This window comes from Cavia porcellus, unplaced genomic scaffold, assembly GCF_034190915.1.
Source record: "Cavia porcellus strain 051 isolate PalLab524CR breed Dunkin Hartley unplaced genomic scaffold, mCavPor4.1 scaffold_20, whole genome shotgun sequence".
NCBI lineage: Eukaryota > Metazoa > Chordata > Mammalia > Rodentia > Caviidae > Cavia > Cavia porcellus.
The window spans coordinates 61540696-61560441 of record NW_026947503.1 but is presented as its reverse complement, the minus strand read 5'-3'; the positions used below and the strand labels follow the sequence as shown (position 1 = coordinate 61560441).

Sequence of the window (19746 nt, the reverse complement as noted above, 5' to 3'; positions counted from 1 at the left end):
CTGCTTCCCATAGGAATACCTTGGGTTACTACTGGAACTTTAGGTTTAACTTACAACTAAAGTTGAGTTATAACCCAAATGCCAGTTGCTTGTGTGACTAAAAAGGTTCAGACCAGCTGGGCATGATAACACAGGTCTGAAATCAGGAGACTGAGGCAGGAGGATCGCTACGAGTTTGAGGCCAATCTGGGCTACTAAGTGAGTTCAAAGCAGCCTGAACTGTATGGTGAGACTCTGCCTCAAAAAAGACCAAAACATACATACATACACACACATGGCTGAGACCTAGTGAGACAGAAGCAGGTTCTGGTGGGTTACAGGCTCTCCCAAGGGAAAGAAAGGACACCAGAGAGCCACAGTCCTAACTAAGGCATTTATGGAAGAGGACTCTCCTTCCAAACGGTAACCACTTTCCACTCCACCCTCCCTCCCTGCAAGCCGAGCATGTCACCTTGAATGGTGAGTATAGTATGAAATTGTTGTTTCTAACTTTTTGGTGAACACATCAGGAAAACTGTTGTGTTTCTGGTAAACTATGTATACTTTACAATCCTTTCTAATTATGAAAAAGTTTAGTTAAGAGGTGCTTTGGGAGGACCGGAATGCTTTATAGGTATTTGCATTTTTTTTTAACGGGAAAAAGTCTCGTCTTACAACCAACCTGAATTACAACCAGCCCTGGTGACCAAATTGAGTCCGTCATAAGTTAGGGCCCACTGTAAATCCCAGGTCTCTGGGAGGCTGAGGAATGAGAATCACCAGTTTGAGGCCAAAGGAGGAGACGCACAGCTGAGGAAGACCCCATTTCAGGACAGACAAGGGCTGGGGATGCAGCCAATGGGCGGATGCCTGCCTAGCATGCATGCCGGCACCTTGGAGCCAGTACGCAGTACAACAGGAGAACAGCTTTATTATGAAAACAACAGATGGACTGTCATGCTGGGAGCTTCACATCTGAACTGGTAATTAGTAAGACATAATCAAGGATAAACTATGTCTATCGGGGCCAGATGAAAAACACTAAAATATGGTGAAACGTGCATGCAGGACAAATGTTACTTCTGGTATCGTGGTTAAAATGTGTGCATTCATGACTCCACATGTAAAATGCTTCTCCTCTCAGGGGCTCTCATGAACTGAACTCTTTTCTGTTATCCACAGCCTTGTCTTCTCATGGTTCTTACTTTTTCTGCATTTTAAACCATTTCTGTTAAAAAGAACTCTATAGAAAATTTGGGATCCCAGTTCAGTTATTTTATCTTATTTTATTCTCTTTGTTGACAGGTTTAGAGGTTCAATTTTTTTGAGAGAAGGTCTTGCTGCATAGAGCAGGCTGGCCTTGAACTTGTGGCAATCCTCCTGCCTCAGTCTCTCAAGTCCTGGGATCACAGATGTGTACCAATACACTCAGCTGAAGGTTCAATTTTCTTTTTTTTTTTTTTTTGGTCTCTTTTTCTTTTTTATCGGTACCGGGGATTGAACTCACAACTGCCTACTTGCAAAGCAGGCGCTTATGCTGCTAAGCTAAATCCCCAGCCCCTGAAGGTTCAATTTTCAACAAATGTTGTATGTATACTTTCTGTTCACTTTCCATTTAACTGTGCCATGTACATTCTCTGAATTAGAAATTCGATTAGAGCATTTAACATTTCTAATGTTTTATTTGACTGTAACATTCATTTGACTAATGCCTTCTCTGTATTTTGAACTGTTTAGGAATGATTCCTAGAGGGAATTCCTAGAGGGAATTCCTAGAGGGAATCAGATATTCATTCAAAGAACATAAATACTAAAAACACTCAGTAATCCCTCAGTAGCTGGATACAATAGCACACACCTGAAATCCCAGCACTATGGGAGGCTGAGAAACGAGGATCACAAGTTTAGGCCCAGCCTGGTGAAGTTAGTGACTTAATGAGATCCTGTCTCAAAATAAAAAGGGCTTGGGATATAGCTCAGTGTGGAAGTACTGGGTTCAATTCTCAGTGTGCAGAAACAAAACACAATAAAAAGCCAATACCTCTTACCCTGTCTCCCCCTGCCCCCAAACAAAACAAAAAACTGCCAGCAATATATAGCTGTGGCGAAAGCTTTCAAACTGCAGGCCACACAAAAACTGCTCCGGGTGTATCGGAGCCTCTCATTCCCTTGTGACCTTGCTAACCAGTGGAGAAGGGTGAAGGGTGAAGAGTGGTAATGCATTCACCACTGCTGTGCAGTGTCTGGTCTGGAAAGACACTTGTTACTAGTTTCATAGAAAGAGGGGGCAGCAGTCTCCATGTCTGCCGGTATATTTATGTAACAATTTATAGTGAAAGTGTATGTCACAAAGACCTACAGGATGGAGGTTTTGTTTGTTTTTGAGGCAGGGTCTCATGTAACACCAGCTGGCATCAAACTCACAGCACGTCTCCTATCTCAGTTTCCTGAGTGCTGGGATCACAGGCATGCACCACCACGCCAACAAGAACAGACACTGCTGAAGAGACTGCTCTGACTGTGTTGGTTAGCAGACGTTTCTGTGACGGTGGCGGAGCTCAGAACTGCTTGTGCTCTGAGAGCAACTCCATGGTGTGCAGAAGGGAGGTCCTCATGGAGTCTCATCTGCTGCCCACAGCGGACTCTGGAGGGAGGGTTTTTTTCTGGTTGTCTCTGTGATTTCTTCTAGTTTCCTTACAATACTTTCCTGCTTGAAGTAGTCACAGACCACAGCAACCGCTTAGAAGTGAGAACGCTTTACACTTCAACAACACTAAAGAGTTCCCTTTGGTATGAGTTTTTTGTTGTTTAAATTTTAAAAAGAAAAAAACCAATAAACACGATACAGAATTTCAAAACAAAACAATAGAAAATTAATAATGGTTAATATATTGAATACTGTTATCTTCAAAGTAGTTGCTCAGGTTATAAGATATTATATATGCATAACTGATCAAACAATATAAGCACAAACCGTTTTACAATGAACTAAAAAGTCAGAGGCATATATGTATGTGTCTCTGTATATACATATAATTTTTTTTCTTTTCCCTTCCTGTTCTCCTTTCACTGATCTCAGTTTTTTCCTTTTCAGCATTTTCTTTCCCTTTCACAATATCTACTGTAGATTTTGGATCCTACTTTTTCAGTTTCTCACACTATGGAAACAATGTTTATACATGTGAGTTTGATTTGTTTCACTTATGAGTATGGTCTCAAGTTGTATCCATTCATCTATAAAAGCCTTGAGTTTACTCAGTTGTAGCTGAGTAGTACTTCACTGTATAAAAATATCACATCTTGGGGCTGGGGATTTAGCTCAGCGTCATAAGCACCTGCCTGGAAAGCAGGCGGTCGTGAGTTTGATCCCTGGTACCGATAAAAAGTTAAAAAAACTTAAAAAAAAAAAAAAAATCACACACACACAAAATACCACATCTTTTTTACCCATTCCTCAGTTGATGGACACTTAGGTTGTTTCCAAGAGCTGGCTATTACAAATTGTGCTGCTATAAACGCGGATGCACATATATCACTGTGGCATGATGTTTTCAGTTCTTCTGGGAAAACACCCAGAAGGGAAATAGCTGGGTTGAATGGGACCTCTAATCCTGGTTTTTATAGGAATCTCCACACTGATTTCCATAGTGGCTGCCCCCCACCAACAGTGGAGAAGGGCTCCTTTTTCCTCACAGCCTCACCAGCATTTGTTACTGGTTGTTTTCTTGATGATAACCATTCTTTCTGGGGTGAGGTGGAATCTCAGTGTTGTTTTACTTTGTATCACTTGGATGACTAATGATGTTGAACTTACTGCTGAACAGTCATGCTACAAGCGACAGTGTATTTTAGAAGACAGAGGAATACTTATCAAAATGGATAAGTAAGTAAAGTTGTTTAAATTCTTCCATTATCTATTAGCCTGACACAGCAGGGCACAGAAAACTCTAATTACAGCCTTTTCTTCCAAAGACCTACAGATGTGTCTTACTATTACACCACGCTGCTCTGATGCCCAGGTAAACGCCTGGACATCACTACTGCGTGCAGTCTGAAGTTCTGAGGTTCTGGGGACCACTGCTGGGGAGTGCAGTGCTGCCCTGATGAGACAGTGAGCCTCTGACTGCATCCCGCCCTGCAGGACACAGCTCTCCGTGCCTCCCACTGTGTCTTCTGATGCTCCCCTGTGCTTTGCAGAGCTGTCTGCACACACAGCCACCACGAATGGAAGCACAAACCTTCTTAAAATGTTTTTCAACTATAAGCCTTAAAAACTGCTGAGGCTAAAGCAGTAATCCTTAAACTGGAATAGCCTGCGTTCCTCAACAGCAGAATACTATCCAATGAAGTACTTATTTGACAAAACAAAACAGCTCTTTATTGTAAGAATGACAACATGAGAGGAAAACTTCCTATCTATATAACTCTAAATTTTCATATATAAGAAAGATAAAAAAAGCACTGGACAAAAACATCTTGTATTTGTCATGAGTTAATCTTCCACCATTAAATCTCAATGCATAAGCCTTGAATAAAAGGTTAAAGTCAAATTGGAAGCAGTTATTTAGGTACTTCTTCAGCTTACCTATCTGCTCCCCCAAGATCCGGCACTGCTTGGGAATGGGGGCTCCGAACACCATGCCCCGGAGTTTGTCCATCGGAGGAGCTTTATTCTGCAGGCCCCCGAACTTCCCATTACTCCGGATGCGATCTCCATCCCGGGTCAGCAGTGTGGGACAGTGTGTGATCTTAACCACCTGCCGTGAGAGGAGCGCTGGTGAGTGAGCAGCCTATCCTGCGTGCTCTCCAGAAACAGAAATTCTAAGGCTCCTGTGACTAGCAATGGCTTGCTCATGGTGGAGCTCTCAGTTGATAAAGCTGGGGACCTAGGAACAGGCTGATAAGCTAAGACAAAGCTAGTGGGTATCCAGAGGCCCAGAGCTGCCTCAGACTAGTTTTCAGTGTGAGCTTCAACTAGAAGAGTGACACTACAAATGGAAAAAGTAAAATTGGAGGCTTGATGGGCAGGACACAAGAATGTTAGGCAAGGCTGGGGATTTAGCTCAGCGGCATAAGCACCTGCCTTGCAAGCAGGCGGTCATGAGTTCGGTCCCCAGCACTGATTAAAAAAAAAAAAAAAAAAAAAAAAACAAGCGCTCTACATTCTCAGGTCTCCTTCTTAAATAAGTGACACATAAAGTGGGAAGATGTAAAAATGCTTGGGAATGCAGCCAGCAGTAAAGAACACATCTTCTTTCCAAGTCTGCAAGGTTACTTATCTTACACATATTTTTGCAACTCTTCACCCAAATGTCCTGTCCCAGCTGCCTGGGTGTTTAAGGGCGGCACATTGCACCATGCTATGATCGAAGCTCTCAGGGATGGACGCCAGCACATTCTCCTGTTCTCCAGTACTGTGGACTGAACCAATGGCCTTCACACTGAGCTTCCTACTTTTCAACGAGGCCTTACTAAGCTGTCCAGGCTCAAAACTGCTGGGTCTCAATGCCTAGAAGGTTGGGGTTACAGGTGGGCATCGCCTGCACACCAGTAACTTTTCTATGACTAAGTCCTTAGATCCTGACTGTTCTTTTTCTGCAGTGTAGGAAGTACTGGAGATTGAACCCAAGGCCTTGTGCTTGCTGGTGCCTCTACCACTGAGCTACATCCTCAGCCCTTTTTATTTTGAGACAGGATCTCAATGAATTGTTTAGGTTGGCCTCAAACTCCTAATTCTCCTGCTTCAGCCTCCCAACCGCTGGAATTACAGGTGTGCACTACCATAGTCAGCTCTAACGACACCCTTGTACGATTCTTGGGACATTTGTCAGAACATGCCTCTAAGATTGTTTTAAACCCTGTAACAGTTTAAAGACCCTGCTGGTTGCTGGCTGCCTTTCCCTGGAAAAGGAGTCTATGCCACTCTCTGCTGCGCCCTAGCCCTCCTTGAACCTGAGCTTGGAAAGGCCAGCCTTCCCCTAAATGAATGGGTGTTACACTGTCTCTGGCTGTGACTTAGGGGACACACAGCTCTTGCCTTCAGTGATGGGGACACTGGTTCTAGAAACCCAGACGTCATCTGGGCAAAAGCCCCAACCATCACAAGGTAAGTGTGCCGTATTACTTAGCTTTCCCACCACCGATACAAACTATCCGAAACACAGCTTAGGGCACAGGCATGCCATACCTTCTGGTTTCAGAGGGTACAGTCTGTAACAGGCCAAAACTGCTTGGCCCCTGATGTTTTGCTCTTTTTTTTTTTTTTTTTAAACTCTTTATCAGTACCAGGGATCATGACCGCCTGCTTGCAAGGCAGGTGCTTATGCCGTTTAGCTAAATCCCCAGCCCCTACTTGGCTCCTGATGCAAGAGAGCAGGGCACAGTACCATGCAAACAGATCCCCAGTGCCTGCCCCTTCAGCCTCCCCAGAACATGTGGGCTGACCCCGATAAACAGAGCCCCTCAATCTGCATGACCCAACAATTACAATTCACTTGCACAACTTAAAACTACTCATTTTTTTTTTTTTTTTGGCAACAAGGTCTTGCCACGTTGCCTAGGCTGGCCTACTTGTCTGCTTCAGTCTCTAGACGATGGGGATGACGCTTCTTGCCTGCCAGAACCTCTAGCACTCTTAATGGCTACCCCTACTCACCCTGGAGGGGCAGGAGGAAGACCCCAGCAGGCAGGCTCCACTGAGCCCCGGGCCAGTGCCAGTTGACCGGCCACACGGCAACCAGCACAAGGTGTGCGTCTCCTTCCTCAGCATGACTGGCCAGCCAGGTGTGGGACTGTTACTGTTTAAAGCCCACTGCCTTCTGAAGAGACTGTTAACTGAAACATTCCTGTCACCAAATTCCCCTGCACAGGGGCCACAAGCTCCTCAAACCTGTATGGCGCCATCCTAACCTCCGACCTCTGCAAGTCATTTAGCTTAGTGCTAGCACTGTGCGTACTTAGTGCTCACAGAAGGAATCAAATGTGCCTGGAACTCTCTCACAAGGGGGAAACAGGCACAGTCACACATGCATGTGAAGAGCCACAGGGAGGACAGCCATCCACAAGGCAGGGAGAGGCTGGGGACAGATCTTTCACTCAGAGTTCTGAGAAGAAATGAACCCTGTTAATGCCCTACATCTGGACTTCCAGCTAGATGCATGAGGTCATCAATTTCTATCACTTAAGCCACTCAGACTGTGACACTTTGTCCTGGCATGCCAAGCGAACTAATGCAGAGGGCCATCCCAACCTGCACTTCTAACCAACACGGCCTGCAGCAGCCGCTCTGCAGCACTGCCATGGTGAAGACCCTGTTCGCCGGGCGTGCTGGGGCTGGGCCGGGGCTACGATGTGGGGGGGGGGGGGGGCACGCTGGAGCAGGAGGAGCGAAACTTCAAGCCCAGTGTGGGCAACTTATTTAATTTGCACCCTGGCTAATTCATTCATATATTTACCCCTGTTTTAAATTGCTAATCAATTTATAAGATTTAAAAGCATCTTTGGCAGCTGCAATATGTATCATCAAACAGTCATTTCTGTATCTGGCTCTATACTAAAATGTAAAAACAACTAGAACTGGACTAAAGATTTACAAAGAAATTAAATATGTACCTCTTTTCTGTAATGATTGGCAGCATTGAGGTTATCCAGAATAATGGTGTCTCCTAACAGCATACCAAATACTGAAAGTCAGAAAAAGGTGCAGAAGTCAATAACACCTACAAGCTAAGTATGTTTTTTATAACCAGTAATCTGTATATCTAAATCACAAAGGTAACATCTGTACAAAACAAGTCCCACAATAACCTTTACCTGTTTCACAATGTTCTATATTATCTGGAAACGTTAGCAAATCTCGGGCAAAGACTGGATCTCCAATGGGTTTAAAATATAATTTTCCATTTCGTAAATGAGGTAAAGGTCTAAGTAAAAAAAAAGAAAGAAAGAAAGAAAAGATCAAGTAAAGAGTATACGACCTTTCACTTTCAAAAGGCATGACAAACTCACGATATGCTCCACGCCATTTTACCACATGACAACTCCTCCATGTGCCCTCCATGACACCCTAAGCCAACAGCTGCTCTACACACTGACCAAAGTTGCTCAGATGACACAGCTGCTGTGTGGAGAGAGGGCTCAGCAGGAGCAGGGTTGTGCAGGGCCTGAGGCCGAGCGCAAGTGAGGTGGGAGGCTCAGCCCGGGACCCCTGCCGTGCCCCAAGGAGGAAAGGCACCTGGAGTGGAGCCGGGGAACTGTAGACCCCAGAGCGGTGACTGGCAGGGACAGGAGGTGGCTGCGGATGGTAGCTCAGCGGACTTAATCCCAGTGAGAAGCAGAAACCACCCCAAAGGGAAGGAAGGAAAGAAGGGAGGGAGGGGAGAGAAAACAAAGACAGGGCGCAGGGCAGAGTGCTGTACTGGATACAGGAACAGAGGTTTAGTTTCCAGAGCAAGCTTTAGCCCTGAATATAGATACCTAGGCAGAATGAGATTGGGGAAAATCAACAGATATGAGTTCAAATTTCAACTAGTTTTTGAACTTATTCCTAGACTACAGAACAGAATAACCTGAGTTGACCAGCACAGCAGACTGGTGTTGGCATTCTGGTTCTCCTGCAGGTCCCTGCTCAGACCCGACTACAGCCTGGCAGCTTCAGCCTTTGTGAACAACCCCGCTGACAGACCGTGTCTACTGAAACGGTGGCTGATTTCCACAGGCCGCGGAGTGGACAAAAGATACCTCATTTCCGCCTTACCCCAAGCAAAGTGTTTCTGTATTTTGTTAACAATAAAAATATCCTTCCAACTTTCTTGTTGCAAAGACCAAAGATCTGCTTTGGACTTACATACGCATTTTTACCTACGGCACATACATGTAATATTAATAATATTTAATTGGCAATAAAGCATTAAATAACATTTAAATGGCAGTAAAATATAGCATATATCACACTTCAATACTGATAACAGAGAGCACACCTGTGATGAAGACAAAAAAGCAGATAATTTGAGTTACTTCTCAGTTTGTTGTAGATATTTTCACAGGATCTATTTTTATTTATTGGGGAATGAAGTTTGGGAATTGAGCCCAGGGTTTTACACATGATAGCCAAGTGACCCACCTCTAGGCTACATTTTTTCAGTCCTTCTAAAAAAAAAATTGAAGCAACTACTGTGATGATAACAATACGCAATATATTAACCACTGGTAATCTCCTATTCCCTTGTTTTGAAATTCTGTATCGTTCTGTTTTTTCTCTTTAAAATTAGAAAAAAAATGTTTATTTTGAGACAAAGTATAAAAAACCTTTGAGACAAAGTTTGAGTAAGTTATCCTTGGAGCTGAGATCTTCCTGCCTCAGCCTCCCCTACAGATGGGAGTTTTGCAGGCACGTGCTGCTACTACTCCTGGCTCTGAGAGATCATTTTTAAATTAAGCATTTTGACAAAATATAAGGTGTATTGGGGATATAGCTCAGCAGTAGTACTCATATCTAACACACACAAGTGAGGTCCTAGGTTTGACTCCCAACTCCAAAACATTATCAGTATTATCTCACACTAGACAATGCATTTTAGAAGAAGAAAAAAGCCTTTTCCTGTCCCCTAACCTTTTCCAATCTGGAAGGGTCTTCTTATAGATGGAGTCAAGGGGCAGCACCTGCTGCCGGCCCTGCGTCTCGTCATAGATGCGGCGTGCAGCGTCAGTGGTCAGAGTGACCACGCAGTCCATGTCGCTTGCCAGGTGCCAAGAAATCACCATAGCCGCTCGGTCATCTTCTATCTGCGCCAGGTGTGCAATCTGCAACCCAGGCCAGGACAAAAATAAGAAATGAAGGAGGAACTTGATACTAAATTATTTAGAGCAGAAGTACCTTCTTGTAGTACAAAAATAAAGTTTTTTTGAAATTATTGACTTGAATATATTAAAGCCTTTTCTACTATTAAACCTTAAAAAACATTTTCCACAGATTAAAGTACAGTAAATTTTAAAGTGAGCAAATAAAAACATTAGAAAATTTACCACCTAAATATAAGATATTTTAAGATATCTACAATTGGTATGTCACACAGTTAATCACGAAACTATGTTTAAATAGTGCGCACATGATAAAATAATCGATGCAGTTTTCCTCTACTAGGGTGTGGCAAGGGAGACTGAGCCCACACCCCAAGCATGCGACTACTGGCCACACCGTCCCTCCTGCCTTCTACTTTACCTTGACACCCAGTGTCACCACGTTGCCTGTGCTGGTCTTGAACCAGGGATCCCTGTCTTAGCTTCCCAAGTAGCTGGGGTTACAGGCATGTGCAAGACACCCAGCTTTAATGCATTTTAAGATCAATTGAACAAAAATACAGTTACGGTTAACACATCCTCCTACTGGTAATAGTATTTATTTCACACACACACACACACACACAGTCTAAACATCACATGTGAGAATCATTTCTTTAACTTCTGAATTCTCTGGCGTTTAAGGAAAGTAATCATTTTCCTATTTACAAATACTTCAGCCACACGCATTCCTATTCAATGTTCACTACACTAATATCAAAACCTCACTCTTCCTTATAAATTGGTTCTATCGGATCCAAAATCTGATTCTGTACCACAAACCTGCCTAGGAGTAAGACTGTTTTGTGTCACTGTTAGATACATTATAATGTCTGCTCTTATTTTCCAATTCACTAGAAGTTAGTGGAAAAAGAGAAAACAGATTTTTAAAAAAATTAGTAAATGAAGATGAAAAAAATGTTCTAGCCAATAAAGGACTGATATAAACAGAACAAATAGTTTTTATTTGTAACAAACAGATCTTGTGAAATACTGTAACAATCGAGTAAAACTGATTTAGAAGGACATATTAACTATACTTAACTGAATCAAAAAGTTGTTACTTAACACTGATGCTAACTTTTTCTCATTCAGGAATATTTGAAATTGAGGGGGAAAGGACTACAATGTCCATTAAACTGGAGGTATTCACAATGTTAAAGTAAGTATGTTGCAGAGTTCAGGGGTCAATCTCACAGTTCCCCATTACATTTCTTTATAACTTGTAAATTTTGGATAAATGCCAGGAAGAATTTTTTTTAAAAGAGTCAGAGAAGATTAAGGATTGGGAAGGATTAGAATTTTTTGTCTTAATAATTAGAGCAAGACTTGCATTGCTGAAGAAACAGAAAGAAATTATAGAAAATGAAATTTCAAGTATTTCCTCCCACCTTTTTAAGACATACAAAAACCACTTAAATAGGAAACTTTAAAGTATATTTCTCCTGAAATTTATTGTAGACATTGGTACAATCTTACACACTGAAGAATTCTGTACTGATTAACCATTGAAATATGGAACGTAAACATTCTACAGGTATCCTTACAGTTCTGTCTCAGTGGTGGCAAACTTATTGTGTTATTAAGACAAAGATGTTAACATATGAGTTGTGTTTTCTACATTTCAGTGTTGGTACTTCGTGACAATAAGTGGGTTTTGGCTTGTAGTTTGGGCATTTGGTCTCTAAAAGGTTCGCCACCACTGGTCTATATGCTTAGAATCACAGTGTTGTTTCTGTCTGAGGAATAACATTTTTATTTATTTATTTATTTATTTATTTTTTTTTTTTTTTCCCCTTCCCCGGAATAACATTTTTAAACACTATATGTTATTATCTTTTTTTTACAATTATGATTACACTCAAATCCTCTGACTGGCAGGTGTGGGGTTGTAGCCACTTCCTACTATCAGTCTGTATTTCACTTCGGACACCAGGAGGCAGTATATTAAGAAACCACCTCTGCTCTGGTGTCTGAGACCCTGGTTCTCACACAAGCCCTGGTGTTTACATTCCCTAAGCTTCAGCGTCCTCACGTGGACACCAGAAACCTGCCGCTGCCTGGGAAGGCAGTCTCATGCGCACAGCAGGCAGCAGCCTCTGGTGTCTGACGGCTGCCCGGAGCCCTCGCTCTGCCTGCTGAGCAAACGCCAACACTGTTACTCTCTCTCTACTTTCACCTCAGTCCCTTTACTGCAAAATGCGGCACAGAGATAAAAAGGTGACTATTAAATGAGAAAAATTACAAGGAAAACACATGTAGTCCATACCACAAATCTCAACACCACTGAAAACGGGAGAAATAGAAATAAAGATGTACGGAGATGAAGTGACTCCTGGAGGACACAAAACTACAAACAGATATTCCAACTCTAATTCAGAAAATAAAACAGCAAGTGTGACTGAATAATGGTACCCTGAAAAGGAAACACACGGCATCCCATGACAGGGGAAGAGAAAGAACGGCATTTGTGCCTTTGGCAGGAAACACAGGAAATGTTTATGCTGTTCTTCTTCTTAAACTCTAGGAAACTACTCTGTAATAATTTTGGACTCGGAACTCAGACAACACCTGCTGTTTCTCTCTCTGGCTGTCCCTCTCAGATTTCAGTTTCCTGTAGGTGCTGGCCCCCCACAAGTTCCATGATGAGGAAGTATCTCTAACCGATGACAAGCCTTGAATGAAGGCTTTAAAAACCTCTGCTACAGCTCTCATTAGCAATAACAACTATGGATTTCAGGTTTTTTTATTTTTCCATTTTTTTGAGACAGGGTCTTGTTTTGTAGTCTACTGGTTTTGAACTCGTGGTGATCCTCCTGCCTTAGCCTCCCAAGCGCTGGGATTACAGGCATTTGCCAAATCACCTGGCAACTATCAGTTTTAAACTCTGACAAATCCCTATATAGTGCTGAGAATAGGTAATCTATTAAACAAATTTAAAATTACAAAGAAACCAGCACTTTGCCACTTTTAAGCAAACTGTTTTATCAAAGATGGAGAATGTACTGCTTCTTAGTAGACTTACCTTCCCCAAAACGTCCCCACTGCCTTTGGTATAGTTTGGGAGAGTGCATGATCTTCTGGGCTTTTTCTTTACTTCTTCCTGTTCTGATACCTTCCTTTTCAAAAGTGCTTCAATGTGTTCCATCTGTAATTTATAAAGACCAATGATCACAAGGCCAGTTACTCTTACAATGGGCAGTTAATAACAGCAGAGAAACCAAACATTTGGAGCCTGAGAATACGAGTTAATCAATAGGCATTACTTTGAAACAACTAACCAACTTGGGATTAGCAGTAATATAAAACTCCCATTTCATGCTGGGAATGGCAGCACATACCTAATTCCTCAGCTACAGGAGAGGCTGAGATAAGATGACCGAAAGAGGAAAGCTAATCTGGGCAATTTAGCAACAGTACGTCTCAAAAAAAAAAAAAAAAAAAAAACCAAAAAAAACCCCCCACAGTCACGATGTGTTCTTTATTAGATGTTGCCATTAAACACTAGTAAAATAATCACAATGTGCCTTGCCTGCCAAAAAACTCCACTTTTTAAAAAAAGGACTAGGGATATAGCTCAGTGGTAAACACCTAACTGCACACCAGAGGCCCTGGAATCAATCCCAGGACAGCAACCGCCCCCCACCCCCCCAAGGAAGCTAGGGTCTCACCTAGGCTAAGCAAGTACTGCATCCCTGAGCAGCCTGAGGATACAACGTTTTTTGTTTGTTTGTTTGTTTGTTTGTTTTTTACTTTTCTTGGTTTGGTGATGCTTGAGATCAAATCTGCGGCACATTTTAAGCATGAGTTCTATCACATTGAATTTTATGTTAATTAAGAAACAGACTACCAACACTACTTCTCATTAGAAATAAATTACACATAAAAGGAACTTAAGTTTTAAAAACTCTATACAACTTTTTGTTACTTTGTTTTATTTACTATCATGTGTATGGTTATTACTCATGAAACTTCATGTAGTACTTGGTGTATTATTATTTATTAGTGTCATGCATATACAGCTAGTTTAATACCAAGACCTTAACATGCACTTGGAAACCATACCTGTTGTGTTGCAGGAATATCAATGTTATGCATTTTCAGTTCATTTCGCAACTGAGCTTCTTTTAACTTTGCTTCTTCAACTTGGCCTAAAAGTAAAAACATAGCAACAAAAAAAAAAAAACTGCATCAATTTCTGGTAGTCTCAAAACATTTTTTGAAAATTATTGGGGCTGGGGATTTAGCTCAGTGGCATAAGTGCCTGCCTTGCAAGCAGGCAGTCGTGAGTTCGATCCCTGGTACCGATTAAAAAAAAAAAAATTTAATTTTCATTCTTTCCACTCTTTAAATGCTTGATGAAAATTGACCAGTGATTATTACAGAAGTTCAAATTAAACTCTAAATCTTAAAGTTCATATATAACATATAAAAACGTATAACACATAAAAATAAAAAACTAATACAGGTAAAGGAGACATGTGATATACTTCAAACTCCCAGTGATTTCATATAAATTACTTAATCTTAATCCACATGATTATACATAATCACACAAGGTCTTCTATAGAGCCAAATAAGATTTTATACAAGAAGTGCTACTAAAATAAGTTGTCATTTGATTTAGTTCTACAAGTCTATCTTTGATTTTATATAGACAAAAGTGTGTCCTTAGGGCAGGTAGTAAATTGCTATTGGCTAACTGATCAAAACTTGAACTATAATCTGTACGGTGGCACATGCCTGTAATTCCAGCACCTGGGAGGCTGACACAGCAGGACCGCTGCGAGTTCAGAAGCCAACCTACACTATAAAGTGAGACGCTGTCTTAAAATACCAAACCAAAACACAAGCTCAAGGACATCTGACAACTCAGTAAATGCCTTAAGTACATACAAAAGTCATTAGAAATCGCAGCAAACACCCTGTAGGGTGACCCGGGAGTAAGGTACGTACTTCAGGACCCACATGTGTGGTCCTCCCGTCCCGTGATGTGTGACGTGCGTATACCTCATAACCCAAGCTGAGAACTCCTCATTGCCCTCTCAGTGACAGTGTCTTCTACATCTTCTACCAGAACCAAGAGTTAGATGCAAATACCACCATGAAGCCAAACCCTTAAAATTTCCTCAGTTCCAAATGTCTAACAAAACCACAAACCTTTTGTCAGTAGGATACAAATTTACTTAAAGTGAGAATAGTTCATTTTAAAAACTGCTAAGAGATGAATTCCACAAACCATCATCACCTTTCCTAAGGGTTCTGGATTTCACTTAACTAGGCCTTAAAAACAGATGGGATTGAACCTCACAGTTTCCACCATTCCCTAAACTACAATTTTTTGTTACCTTTGAATACAAAATGACTTACATTTCATTTCATCAAGAAGCTGTTTGCTGGCTTCAAATAAACTTCTGTACATAATAATAGACTTAGATAACTCATCCTTTTCCTTCGTAAGTGCTGCCATTTGTTGCTGCTTCTTAACATCTATGATAAAAAAATTCAGACAATTTAATCAAATCAGAAATTGTGACTTTTCCAAAATAGGTCATGAAATGCTGTTAGTGGGAGGCCAGGTAAAGTGATCCGGAGCAGCCCTGACAGCAAGGGCTAACCGACACGGCTCTAGACACTCACCATTGTAAAACATGAACGGCAGGACATATGGCTCTAATGCTGCTGCTGACAAAGGTGGGAGCCGGGGCTCAAAAACAATAAGATACTCAGTACTATCCTTTCCAGGACTATTTTCTGCCAGCACTAGACTCTGTACAAACACAAAAGCAGGAGGGGGAAGAAAACACATTGAAAAAGAAAGCTTGCAGGGTTGTATTGCTCATTACTCTGCTTTCAAACAAGTAGTAAAATTTAAAGACAAAAGGTACTAAATGATGCTTTAAGATATTAAATCATCACTATCACCACCCAAGGCATAAAACATTTTACCTTTTGATACTGAAAGCTAAATATTATCAATACAACTTATGCAAAAAATAGAACAGAAAATTATGTTCTCCTTCATACCAGATGTATCAATGGCCACTTCAATCTTATACTGAAAAATCTTGATTTTACCAGTTGAGTTGAAGAAGTGTGAGACAGCTAATGGTGTAAGAGTCATAAAAACAATCACACAGAAATGCCCAAACCCCAAGGCTGAGTTTAAGTTACAGCAGTTACCATGGAAACAGATCCACCAGTCCCAGGTGAAAGAACAAGAGGTCCTAAAAAGTTTTGAGTATTTGTCCTTTTAAATTTTAATTAATGCATTTATTAATGTACTTTAGCCTAAGACCATAGTATATAACTAGTAAATGCTGAAATACAAAATATCTTATCCCAAATGTGTTGCACTGTTCTTCAGAAAACACAAACTATTAACTACCTTGGTATATAAACAACAATGTACAGACAGAAAAATAACATTAAAAAATATATCTTGATAGAACAGTGTAGATCAATGACATGGGGAATGTAAGCCTGCTATTAAAGCAATTCTTCCTCAGTTTCTGGAAGCTGTTTTAAAAGGTATTAAACAAAATGTAAATGCATTTTCCAGTATCTCCCCCCCGCCAAGTTTCTATTAAAAAAATGCACAGGTAACAACTTGCTTTCAGCACCAAGTCTGATTTTCTGTCAATTCATAAAATGTAGTTACCAGTTTAATCTATAATACAGCAAACAGTACATTACTCAATGATTCTTTGTAATTGTGTTTTCTACACTGACAGTGAGAAGAGTGATGAGAGGTTATAATAGTTTGTCAAGTATCAAATTTCCCTTTGTTAGAGTTAGGTAATAAATCTCTAGTTACCCATACCCAGTGTAAAAGTTATCAACACTTTTAATTCTGTTTTAGATATGTTTATGCTGCATAGGTTAACTTTAAATGTAGTTTAACACACTTTTCCTTTTTGTCTTACTATTACTAGCTCTCATATTTCAAACTTTTATAATTTGTAACAACTATTTTAAAAAGGGATATACAGTGTAATAGAAGCAAACAAGAGTCCAAAGCTGGATCCCTGTGTAACAGGAACTTGGCATGCATGAAATGGACAAATGTTCATCAGAATGAAGCTGAGACACTAGTCAGAAATTTCCAGATAAAGTAGGCAAATAGTAGAGAGAATCTGAATAATGTAATTAACAAACTTGAGAACTTTCAACTTCAAAGTTAGATTATAATGTGAAGCAAAACAATAGATTTTCTTTTTAACTAAGTGTGTAGTACTAATTGTATTCTGGACCAGTGTTTTCTAAATTTCTCTAAACAATTGATTACCTGCTGGGCCAGGTTTACAGGTAATAGTGGCCTTAGGTTCAATCCCCAGCACAAAACAAAAACATCCATTTGTTAAAAACCCAGATTTGTAATTGTCTGAATATACAAATATATAAAATCATTATGTGACCACAACATAAAAACAAAATAAAAACACACAACACACACCCACACCCACCATGCAAGAGCCAAGGAGAACCTGAAAATTTTGTCTCCTTAGTGAACTACTGAGGACCTCTAGAGGTAAGAGGAAACCCATGCTCAGGGCATGAAGCATAGATTTTTTTTTTTTTTAAAGCAGGTGCTAGCAAAGAGCCACGTCACTAATGCATTAAGTTCAGAAATATATACAGCAGGGTAAAAACTAAGGCTTAAGAATATTAGTAGTAGCACTGTAATATAATTTGCCTCCTCAACATAAACGAAGGTAAAAACTTAAACATCAAATTCAAGAAAAAGTACTTGTATACATAGAAGAATCTGTCTCCGATCAACTCTGTCTCCAGCTATTTCTTAAATTTTCTTTTTTTTTGGTCTTTTTCATTTTTTATCGGTACCGGGGATCGAACTCACGACCGCCTGCTTGCTAGGCAGGTGCTTATGCCGCTGAGCTAAATCCCCAGCCCCATCTCCAACTATTTCTTAAGGAAACAATCCATATGTAAAACAAATATATATCCTTAGAAAAAACCTGATGGAAACACTTGATTAAAAACAAACTGCAGAAAGAAACTAAATCTTCATCAAAGATTGATAAAAATAAACTGCAATCACTGCATTAATGATGGAGGCATGTATCTTCCCTGGAGAGAGATTAAATAAGAAAAAAAAAAAAGACTCCTACAAGAGCATAGCCCTTTAAAAAAAAAAAAAAAAAAGAGCATAGCCCTATTATTTTATTTTGTACTGGGAATCAAACTCAGGACCTAGCACTTGCCAGGCAGGCAATGTGCCAGACCTAGCACTTGCCAGAGCAGGCAATGTCCCAGCCCATTGCTATTATTTTAATGAAGTTTAATTTTGTATGTCCTCCCATATATATATATATATATATATATATATATATATATATATCACTGTTATCTCTGAAGGATAAAAATATGACTATTTAGGAAGGTTCTCATATTGTGTATTTTTTGACATAAGTAAATTTTTAAATTCAGAAACAAATAAGAAAGATTGTTTTGAAGTTTTACTTGGCTCATGTTTCATTCTGTCTAAACAATGGCAGCTTTATAACAAAACAGGAAGACTGAGGAGGCGGCCCACAGGTAGGGTACCTGCCTACTGTGCACAAGGCCCTGGGTTCAGTATCCCAACACTGCATCGCAAAAATGCAAACCAAACCAAACAGAAAAAATATACTCCTAACAAGCAAAGAAACACGAACAATATACTGTCACTAAACTTAAAAAAAAAAACAAAACTAGAAACAGAATGCTACTTATTATCAGTAATAACGATTTGGGGCACAATTTGTAACTGTTTAGGGCAAAATCAGAACAGGTCTTTTAATATGTTGACTTACAATATTAAGTACAGAAATTTTAACAAAATTATTAAAAACAAAAACTTACCGTGATTTCAGCTGAACCGTTCATGAAGGGAAATTCAAGCGTTCTAACTTTCCCAATGAAGAGTGGAGTGTCAGTATCTTCCTCCTTAAAATCTTTAATAGTAGCTACCACAGTGCCAACCAAATTTATTCCTGTATGATTGCCATATGCATCCTTAAAATGAACAGAAAATAACTAATTATAATAACTAGTTAGAAAACTAAACACAGAGAAAGGCATGTAGAAATCAGAAATAAAACATACATGAATAGAAGCCCAGAATTAAATTATCTTCATTTTTCTTAATCTAAATACAGAATTCAGCTCTAAATATTTCGGCCAGAAAATAGCTCCAGAAACCATGAAATAACCAGATCTCATATAATAATTTTATGTTTTGTACTTTTAGTACCTAGTTCTGTGAAAAAGTGCTAAATAACAACCAGTCTAGAGAACTGCAAGTGTTTGTGTGAAATACTTGATCCTTTTCTGACAGTTTGGTGTGTATATAGATTTGAAGATCCTTACAGTACTTTTATGGCATTGTTTACCTCTAGATGTCTGAGAGAAGAGAAGAACCTTCACTGTTGAAAACTGGAAAATAAACTAAAAGGAGTTCAGTATTCCACCAGCCCCTTTCTCTGTAGGCTCAGTACTGGAGCTCCACAGGTGCTCCCAGGCCCACTAGCAGAACTTCCACATGCGTCGGCACTCTACCCTGAGCTGAGCGCTCCCCAGCCCCCCAATACTATGTTTTGCATACTTTGGTTAGTACTCTTGGCAGTTCTTTTGCTGCTTACTCTCCAGATAATCTGCAGCCTTGAGGACTCTGGTTGACTGACCTCTAGTATCTACTGATCTGCTTAACCCTTCTGGGAACTGAACACTGGGAAGTCCATACAGCTCACAGACAGTGGTAACACATACATGGAACAAGAGAGTAATGGTACACGTTAGGAAAGGTAGGCAGTCTGCATCCGAAATCAGTTTTTAATATATCTGGATTCAATGTATAACTTTACACATTCTCTATATCCAAACACAATGGTTTTTTTTTACAAACATTTCATCCATCTGCAGATTTTC

The 19746-nt window shown here is 40.2% G+C and overlaps 1 protein-coding gene across 1 annotated transcript in view; it reads right to left on the bottom strand.

Moving 5' to 3' along the window:
- The window catches only part of Smchd1 (structural maintenance of chromosomes flexible hinge domain containing 1), a 127963-nt gene that overhangs the window by 9694 nt on the left and 98523 nt on the right, over positions 1–19746 (bottom strand). Inside the window, exons 37-45 of the mRNA XM_063231901.1 lie at positions 18682–18834; positions 15457–15586; positions 15187–15306; positions 13882–13967; positions 12842–12964; positions 9590–9780; positions 7792–7901; positions 7591–7661; positions 4565–4736 (exon numbers count right to left, since the gene is read on the bottom strand). Of these exons, the coding sequence (XP_063087971.1) occupies positions 4565–4736; positions 7591–7661; positions 7792–7901; positions 9590–9780; positions 12842–12964; positions 13882–13967; positions 15187–15306; positions 15457–15586; positions 18682–18834 (1156 nt within the window). The remainder of the gene's footprint in view (positions 1–4564; positions 4737–7590; positions 7662–7791; positions 7902–9589; positions 9781–12841; positions 12965–13881; positions 13968–15186; positions 15307–15456; positions 15587–18681; positions 18835–19746) is intronic.